This window comes from Podarcis muralis, chromosome 6 (genome assembly GCF_964188315.1).
Source record: "Podarcis muralis chromosome 6, rPodMur119.hap1.1, whole genome shotgun sequence".
NCBI classification, from domain to species: Eukaryota; Metazoa; Chordata; class Lepidosauria; order Squamata; family Lacertidae; genus Podarcis; species Podarcis muralis.
This window is the reverse complement of record NC_135660.1, coordinates 10,962,705-10,972,552: the sequence shown is the minus strand read 5'-3', so window position 1 is coordinate 10,972,552 and position 9,848 is coordinate 10,962,705. Positions and strand designations below refer to the sequence as shown.

The 9,848-nt window shown below is 46.8% G+C and overlaps 1 protein-coding gene across 3 annotated transcripts in view; it reads left to right on the top strand.

Moving 5' to 3' along the window:
* Nucleotides 1-1,231: 1,231 nt before the first annotated feature.
* The window catches only part of USP13 (ubiquitin specific peptidase 13), a 74,599-nt gene continuing 65,982 nt past the window's right edge, over nt 1,232-9,848 (top strand). For 2 of the 3 annotated variants that reach the window (XM_028731631.2, XM_028731630.2), the window contains exon 1: nt 1,326-1,490. In XM_028731631.2, the coding sequence (XP_028587464.2) occupies nt 1,377-1,490 (114 nt within the window). In that variant the 5' untranslated portion in view covers nt 1,326-1,376. Of the gene's footprint in view, nt 1,491-9,848 lie in introns of all 3 variants that reach the window. The other variant, XM_028731629.2, reaches the window with a different exon arrangement.

Sequence of the window (9,848 nt, the reverse complement as noted above, 5' to 3'; positions counted from 1 at the left end):
TAATGAATTGAAAAAAATGTTGAAATATACATTTGTTAAAAAACCAGAAGGCTTTTTGTTAGGAATGGTTGGAAATGAAATAAATAGAAAGGACCATAAATTATTTTTATATGTAGTAACAGCAGCAAGAATACTACTGGCCCAAAAATGGAAGCAGGCAGAATTACCATCGATAGAAGAATGGAGAATGAAATTAATGGACTACACAGAATTAGATAAATTAACAGGAAGGGTCTGAAACCGACGAGATCACAAGTTTACCAAGGACTGGAGTAAATTTGTGGACTATATGAAAAGCATATGTGATACGCAAATAACGTTTGTGGGTTTACAGGAAGCTTTGTGAAGAAATAATATTAGAAACACTGTAAAAAAGGGAACAAGGGAATAGGTTTATTTAAAATAAAAGGCAATGTTAAATTTAGAATTGCGGATAGAAGATTAGAAAACGGAAGATTCACGGATGAGCTGACGGAAGTCAAAAATATGTATTTGTGACAATATTGAAATGTATGTTTAAATCTTATATTGGAAATTGAATAAAAATAATTTAAAAAACAAAACGAAACAAAACAGACAGCAAAGACCACCTAAGTCATAACAATCTGACCCAATGCCCAAAAGTCACGATGGCTTTAAAACAAACAACTTGTATAAAATAAAGCCACATTCAACAATCCATAGTCAACAACGAAATAAATTAAACATCAGCAAGCGATAATGAAACAGTTTACATTGATCAGTTACAATAAAATTACGAAACTATAGTCAGTGAAAATGACCGCAAGTCACAACACATAACATACCACACAACATCCAAAGCCATGGAAAAGGATCCAACTGAGAAACAAGGAGGCACAACTTGCAAAACTATTATTTTTAAAAAATAATAATCCCTGAACTCCTCTCTTCCCAGCTGCTTCCGCTGTTCCCAAAGTCTGGGAAAGGCTCCTTGGGCAGGTGGAAACAGCCATTGCCTGATGGGCAGCACAAAGTCTCCTTAAACCGCCCCCCATTGCCCTGGGTTGGGGTTGAAGAAGGAGGAGGAAAAGGGCGCCTCGGGGCATGTGCAGAGCTCCGGAGAGCGGGATTCCCTGGGCGTGGCCGCAGCTGGTTCCGCGAGCCCCGGCACCTCTCCGCCGAGAGAGATTCCCCCGGGGCGGGGCGGCCCAGCCGCTGCCATTGGGTTAAAAATAGCGGCTCGGCGCGGCTCTCCTCCCCTCCGGGAGGGCGGGCAGGCCGGCCTGGGCTGCGCTCCTTCTCCGCCTCCTCCTCCTGCTCCTCCGCGGGGCTCGGCCGGCTGCGCTCCTCTCTGCTGACCCACCGGCGGGAGCCTGGAGCCGGGCGCGCTCTCGGGGAGCGGCCGGGGGTCGCAGATGGCGGCGGGGGACGTGGGAGAGCTACTGGTGCCCTACATGCCCACGATCCGGGTGCCCAAGGCCGGCGACCGCGTCTACAAGACCGAGTGCTCCTTCTCCTACGACTCGCCCGTAAGTGAGGCTTCTCGCCCGGCAAGGGGGTCCCTCCTGCTCTTCCTCTTCGCTGGCGCCCCCAAGTCCCCACACTATTATTATTATTATTATTATTATTATTAATATTATTATTATTATTATTATTATTATTAATCTTCTTCCCCACCCAAAGTTCACCAGGCTCCTGGGGAGACCTCCCACCCGTCCCCCTCCCCACTTATCGTAGGCTCCTCCGCCGCCCTCTACTTCCTCCCCTCCCCACTTTTCATAGGGTCCTCGGCCCCACAGAGTATTGGCATCCTTCCTCAGCCCCCCCCCCCCACAGCGCTGTTTAACCCTCAATCCCCCTTTTAGGGTGCCCCGTTGGCTCCCGGTAGCCCCAGAGAAGACGCCCCCATTGCCTCTCCCACGTCCCTCTATTCTACTTAGTAGGGCCCCCTCCCATCACCCCATATCCCGTCTGTTTCCACTTAGGGTGCTTCTCCCCTTACCCCATATCCCTCTCTTCTACTTAGTAGTGTGCTCCCCCCCCCCCAATATTCCTCTCCTTCTACTTAGTAGGGTGCATAGGAGCCAACTCCTAGGGGCTGAGGTCCCTTTGCCTCCCCCAATAAAACATTTGAAGGTACCCCACCCCAGTTGATGGCCATTGCCGTTCAAATAGTGTGTCTGTGTGTGTGGTGATTATGTGGTTCAGGGCTTGCCTGCCCCCCTCCCCAATATTTTATTCCCCCGGTTCTGCTTAATAGGGTGCCTGCCCCCCCCTCAATATCCCTCTGGTCTCCCCCCATTCCTCACATCCTTCTGTTAGCAGGTCAGGTCTTCTATTTTGTAGGGTGCCTCTTCCCATCAGGGCCTGTATTCTGAAGGAGCTCTGTGCTGCCTTCCGCCCCACCCCATAGCGCCATAGGTTTTCCCCCTTGACAATTAGTTCCCCAAGTTTGGGTCTGTCGTTGCTGTCGACCCTCAAGCTCTTTCTCTTTGGTTCCTTTGTATCTTCTCATGATGCGCCTAGGCCTGTTGCCCCAATGTCTAACGCTCCACTGTTACTATCTTGGTCTTTCCCGTGTGGGTCCAGAGGCGGATTTAGCAGTGGCTACGCGGGTGGCACTGTGGGTTAAGCCGATCAGAAGGTCGGCGGTTCGAATCCCTGCGACGGGGTGAGCTCCCATTGCTCGGTCCCTTCTCCTGCCAACCTAGCAGTTCAAAAGCACGTCAAAGTGCAAGTAGATAAATAGGTACCGCTCTAGCGGGAAGGTAAACGGCGTTTCCGTGCGCTGCTCTGGTTCGCCAGAAGCGGCTTAGTCATGCTGGCCACATGACCCGGAAGCTGTCCTCCAGCTCCCTTGGCCAATAAAGCAAGATGAGCACCGCAACCCCAGAGTCGTCCACGACTGGACCTAATCGTCAGAGGTCCCTTTACCTTTACCTTTACTTCAGCCTGACACCCCCTCAGTATCTGGGTCAATGGGTTACTCCCTCCATGCCTTTGTACTGTCCCTCAACCTCTCATGGTCCCCATTGCCCCTTAACAAACCTCCCTTTTTTCACAGCTCCCACCTTGAACATGGGAGTTTGCAAACTGTGTCTCAGCATCTCCCTGGATTCATGGAGTGTCCTCTGTTATATTCAGGTTGCCGGTCTCTCACTTCCCAATTCCACCTGTTTCCCCAACCGCACCCCAATTTCCAGTGCCTAGGCTAGTTGAATAGTGCCCCCCATACATTCCATAATTGGTACCTGTTGCAATGTCTCCCCCACCTATGGCAACTCAAATAATTCCTGCCTGTGGTTACTTAACCCAGAATGCACCACTCTTTTGCTGCCAGTCTGTGACCTCCTCCTCCTTGACTACATAATATCCCCCCCCCATCCCCAATCCACTTTTGCTCCTTACCTGAAAGCCTACCCCTTTAATTCACCCTTAGGGAGCTCTCTCTTAATATTCTCCCCCAAACTGGAAAAACATTTTAGGTTTGATAACAAAATAGAACCTCCATCTTCAGTGGCAGCCGGATACTGAAAACCAGGTGCTGGGGTTCAACTCTGTGTTATTATTGTTGCTGCATTCATTGCCTGCTTTTCACCCGTAGGTCCCAGGGAAGGTTGTAGCAGTTTTAAAACTCAATTAAAAACAGTTAAACAGATCACAGTCACAGGAATAGTGTGGATTCACACACTTGTAATGGCCCATTGTAACACTTGCTTTGTGTGCAGAAGGTTCCTGGCACCTCCAGAGCTGGATAGGAAAGAACCATATCTGAATGCTTGCTTCCAGTCAGTGCAGACAGCAAAGGTTTAGATGGAAGGCAGTTTCTGTGCAGGAAATAGCATACAAATAGCATACAAATCCATGATTGGGTTGTTTCATGTGATGACTGAACATGTGTATGTTTTGCTGTGTTATGTTTTAGGATGCACGCATGCACAGTTGCTTTCTGTGTTGCAAATGTTGCAATGTTTGAAAGAGTTCCAGGTAGCCCTTCTCCTTGGAAGATAGAAATTCGCCCCCGTTTCCCAGTGATAAAGCTGCTTTCATGCTGCCTGGAGTGCAGTGTTTGTATGTCTACATTTAGGAGCTGCTGGATTTAGCAACATAGAAGTGTTTGTATTTTGGGAGTGGGGGGTGGGTGGGCGGGATGCAGCAACTGTGCAACTGCCAACTGGGATTTCCTGAAGCCCCCCCCCCCGCCCCGTTTCATCGCATTGCAAAGTACAAGTGGCTTGGGATAGTTAGGGCTGCAGGTGTAAATTCTCCTTTTAAAATTAGCTTGAACCAGACTTGCTTTTCCAGTGCAGCTGAAACTAAAGACCACAAAGTGGATATTGAGTAGGTTTACTTCTCCAGGAAAAAAGTTTTCCAAAGTTCTTGGGTCTCCAAGTTTGGCGTTCTTATTTTACTTTGCGATCCTGATTTACAGCTAGTCTGTCACAGCTGAACAGAGGGCATGTTGCTGGCTGGTTTCATATGAACCTCGTGTTCTTCCTCCCTCAGGGATTTTGAAATAATTGATTAGACACAGATACTTTTTCATCCTCTGGGGTCTCTTGCTAGCCTTCTGGCCGGCCTTCTGTAACTTGGCAGAGCCTTCTGTACAGTGCTTACTTGCACACTTTTATGGAGAGTGGCACAATTCACAGGCCCAATATAATTCTAATTAATAAACACACAGATAGGCACACAGTGCTTATGCTCCTTTTAATTAATCTGTGATTATGTTTGATCACTCCCCTGGTTCCTAATTTGCTTGTGTGTGTGTGTGTGTGCGCGCGCGCATGCCTGTCTTAGTGTGGCAAACAGCAGTTTGCAGGGGTGATATAGCTCTGGGAATGTGTTGAACCAGCTGCACCCCTGCATCAGTCCAATTTGGAACGACGTATTGTTAGCTGCTTTTAAATGAAAATTAAAATGCCTAGAAATCCGGCAACAGATTATGTATTAGAAGCTACATAAATACTTTGGAGTTGGGTGAAATACCTTCTTTATTATTAGTTATTGATCTGGATTGCATGTACAGAATTCTGGTTAAAGTGTCCACACTGAGTGATCACAAGTTCAGGGTTCTAATTTACCTGTCCGCAGATATTTGCCCAGCACTTTCTGTGCTGGTTTGATTGTCCTTATTCAGCACATCCTTACAGGTCTTGAGCTTACTGTGTCCAACGGCCTGTCTGCATTGCCGCAGGAGACAACAGCAGGCCCAGCATAATCTGAAAGTGTTCTGTTGGCATCTAAGTTGGGCAACACCTGTCACAAGATTTCAGTGGCTCCGACAAGCACTGAACGGCGTATATGCAAAGTCTCTTAAGGTAAAATGGCTATTGCCTCAACCACAGCTTACATGCACTTTTCATATGGAAAAAGTTTGTGGTCCAGTCCTCCAGGACTGCACCACTTCAGACTACAGGAGGAGAAAAGCAGCTCATTTGTAATGCCTCTCCATGTAATGTAATGTCAGCTACGATTGTTGTAGTCTTTGTCGTCTGATACATCTGAATACGCTCTAATACAGATGGTTTAAAAATAGACAGTTACTTTCCTATCTTGCAATGCATGCTTATTCCTGCTCTACTATTCCTAAACTGTGTTGGTGGCAGGGCTGTCTTAAGCATATGCGACGCCAGGGTGCAAAGATCCACCTGGTCCCCCCCCTCCGGTTGCCCAGTCCCAGGCGTGCAGGAGGGCGGAGCCGGCTGCCCGCCTCAGTGCCTCACTGGCTCGGTTGCCCCCAAACTTGTGGCGCAGAGCCGCCCGCAGCAGAAGAGCCTGCCACGGCGCTCTGACCGATGGTTGGGCTCTTCCCCGGACTCAACTCTTGGGCCCTGGTGCCCCTGAGAGCTCGGCACCCCGGTGCCCTGCACCCCTAGCACCTATGGGTAAGACAGCCCTGGTTGGTGGTTTGTGAATATTGGAGGGAAGGGGACAGTGAAATGAAAATGGAGGAACTGTGGTCTCCCAAGCATTGGGGATAGAAGGCAGGTTTTGTCCATGCTTCATTTGCAGCTTGGTGTGTTACTTCCTCCTCATTAGAAGCGAATTTTCTCAATTCACTTAATGGGAATAGGGGAAAGGGTTCATTCAGGGACATCACTAGTGTGGATTTAGGCCCATTCCCGGCAATTTGTGACACCAGCGATTAAGAATTGAGCCTGGTTCAATATATATAACCCCAGGATCCTGATGATCAGTCACATTAGAGTGCAGCAAAGTTGGGAACTGGACAGGCTCCTTAGCCAATCCCCCCCCCCCAATGCTCTATCTGTGCTTGTGGGCTTCAGCAGGCATGCTGCTGCTGTTGATCTGAGCATTTTAACTCCCTACAATGCCCCTGGCCGAGTGTTGGCCCCAAGGCAGCCTCACTAAATATATTTGCTGGTTTGCTGGCTTCCCAGCAACTGCCCGAGGGCACCCCATGCTGACTTAGGCTCTGATTGGGCAAGGAAATTATACACACTCTCACACACATGTGGATACCCATAATTCCATGTGAATTTTGAATGTTCCCCAAAATACACATTATTTCCCTACTTCACTGGTTCAAAATTGTCACTTCGCTGGTCTCTCTTTGAGTTCATTTTGGACTGTCTGTGCTCACTTGTGCATTTTGTCATTCTCCAGATTTCATACATTATAATTTAATGGTTTGCACACAGTGGGTTTGTTTGTTTTTATTGGATTAAAAAATGAGGTGCTAGTACGAGACTCATCCGACTTTTTGAGGTGTTTGATCGCCCTCTTTTTTCTATTTTGTTTTGTGACATTTTGATCGAGAATCTATATGGGATTCAAAAGTGACTCAGCTGCCTGGTGCTTATCATCTCTCAGTGGAAGGCAGGTTCTTTTTATAACCCACACACTTTAGATCTCAAGTGTCGCCCAGCAGCTCTCTGAGCAGAGACTCACACTGATTAGGAAAGGCCAAAGAAAATTCCAAAACAGTGTCAAGATTTGCATACTTAAGGTAGACCAGCTGGAGGAAGTTCCTGCCTTGCAAAATGCTCAGGCTACCACTTTGCTAAGGCAACTTCCTCTGACCCGTTTCCATTCGCTTAAATGGGACAAAAATGTGTCGCAGTCCAGTCCAATTTTCCAGGCAATGGATTGGGGCTATATTTATACATAAGGAAAATGTATGCCCTTACGATGGATGGCAGGTGCGGATGGAGAGGCAGGGGCGCTGTGATTTTAGTATTCGCTGTGCATGACATGAACTACACAGTGACTGTCAGATCCCTTGGGGCAGAGGCTGGCACTGTGTGTTGGTGTTCTGTGTAGGTTTTGCTTCAACGGCAGCGCTAGTCCCATTAGGTGGACAGGAAACAGCTTAAATTTTTTAACATCAGCAAGTGAATAGCCAGTAGTAAAGTTATGCGCTTGGGGACATCCTTTGAGATAGAACCTTGCCTGATTCCAAGGTGACCTTAAGAAAGCTGGAGGGACCAGCTAGGTGGAGATGCCAGTCGCTAACCAGGCATCCAGAGATCTCCACATGGTCGCACTTGAACCCGCGCCAGTTGCAAAAGGCACCTGGCACCTGGGTAATTTCTAACACTGCATGTAAGCCCATATTTTAGGTAAGCTATCTTGTATTAATCCTATTTATAATAATTATTTGTGGGGATCAATATCTGCAGGGCTGAAATACTTTGTGATTGCAATCTTGTGATGGGAAGACCAGGCAGCCAGAGCTCCACACGGTGTTCCAAGTGTGGCCGGACCTTCCACCAGCCTTCTTGAGGGCTGATACTTTTAGATGATGCCATTTTGAGCTCTTGGATATTTCTGAGGAACAGATTGCTTAGGACTAGGGGAATGGGCTTTAGCTCAGCGGTAGAGCGTCTGCTTTGCATGCAAAAGGTCCCAGTTTCAACCCCCAGCATCATAATAATAGTAACAACAACAACAACAACAACAATTTTATTATTTATACTCTGCCCATCTGGTTGGGTTTCCCAGCCACTTTAGGCGCCTCCTAGCAGAATACTGTAGTAAAAACACAATAAAACATCAAACATTAAAAACTTCCCTAAACAGGGCTGTCTTCTAAAGGTTGTATAGTTATTGCCTTGACATCTGATGGGGGTGGGATAGGGCGGGCACCACCACCAAGAAGGCCCTCAGCCTGGTTCCCTGTAGCTTCACTTCTCACAATGAGGGAACCACCAGAAGGGGGTTGGAGACACTCCTTCATAATGTGCCGAGGCCGTTTAGGGCTTTGAAGGTCAGCACCAACACTTTGATTTGTGCTCGGAAACGTACTGGAAGCATCTCCAGGTTAGGGCTGGGAATCAGTACAGTGGTACTTCGGCAGTTGAATGGAATCCGTTCTGTAAGTCCATTCGACTTCCAAAACGTTCAGAAACCAAAGCACGGCTTCCAATTGCCTGCTGGAAGCTCCTGCAGCCAGTTGGAAGTTGCAGAAGCCACATCAGACATTCGGGTTCCAAAAAACGTTTGCAAGCCGGAACACTGACGTCCAGGTTTGCGGAGTCCGGGAGCCGAAATGTTTGACTCGTGAGGCGTTCAGGATCTAAGGTGTGACTGTATAGAGAATATGGTTTGACTCGGTATAATGTGGCTTCCTATGTTAATTTCACATGGACCTCACTCACATGTCCTTCTTTTTCCAATGTTGCACATGCAGTCCATGTTATGCACTTTGACTCTTTTGTCCTCAAGCTTCTTTTTCGGAATCATGGAAAGGGTCATTTGCTTGACAAATCTATAGAACTTGGACTTGATGCAGTTTGGCTCTCTGTACCTTCTACAGATTTTGCTCATGCGTTTTTTGCAAATTCAAGGAAGTGTCTTTTTTACAGCCCTGTCAGAGCAAATTCCAGTTGCTTCAATTGCCTGATCTGCTTTAATTTTCAATCATATTTTAATAGCAACAATTGCACTGTAGTTTCTGGCTGATTTCTCTGGCCATGGTGTTTCCTCAAAGATTAGATGTTCCATCTTAGAGCCGTACCAATGATTACATAGGCATCAAATTGATGAACCTTAAAATGTTGGCTCCTGATGTGTTTTGGCTAGCTTGAATGAGCGGTGTGTTGCTTTCATGCAGGATTCACTACGATGCTTACATGACTTGGCTATCCCAGCAAGCCTTTGATAGTAGGCTTGGACCCATCCATGGAACCCATTGGTTTTTGATGGAAGAAAATAGACTATTATGTAATGCCATAGAGGCATTTAATGTGCATGAATGTGTCAAACAGGCTGACAAATAGTCTTCAGGGGGGGAAAAACCCCCATATAAAACCTTTTACTAGCCTGGCCTTCACATTGTTATACCCATCCCATTTCCCTGAATGGTAAGGAGACCTGGTTCCTACCTGGCTTTGGTTTTCCTTGGAAGGTGAGATCCCTATATAGCTATAAATTTTCCACAATATTTGAGTTTATTTTCAAAAATAAAAGTTGAGCAAAAATGGGAGAGCACAGCTCAACATTCTTACTTTGCAGCAAAGCCACAGTCCTACATAATCTTGCATCTCCAGATGCTTTCTGCTTAAGAGTAACTATTCCAAACTAATTGCTGCTTCTCTGACTCGCCCTCCTCGAATACCTGTTTCTTGAGGCATTCTTTTCCTTTCCCCCCATTAATAAAATGACAGGGAGGTCTTGCTGTCAAGAAACCCATCTTTTAAGAGATGTTTCTGCAGGTGGTGTGGAACACGGCAGCTAGGTTGCTTGTGGGGGCAAACATATAACACAACAAAACAACAACACCACAAACTGGCTTATAAGTATAAAACCAAATTTACTAGAATAATAGCTAGAATAGAGATAGACTTATAACCATTCAAACAACAAACATACTAAGGTGCCATGTGCAAGACAAAGCCTGGAGATACTGTAAACATGGAGTA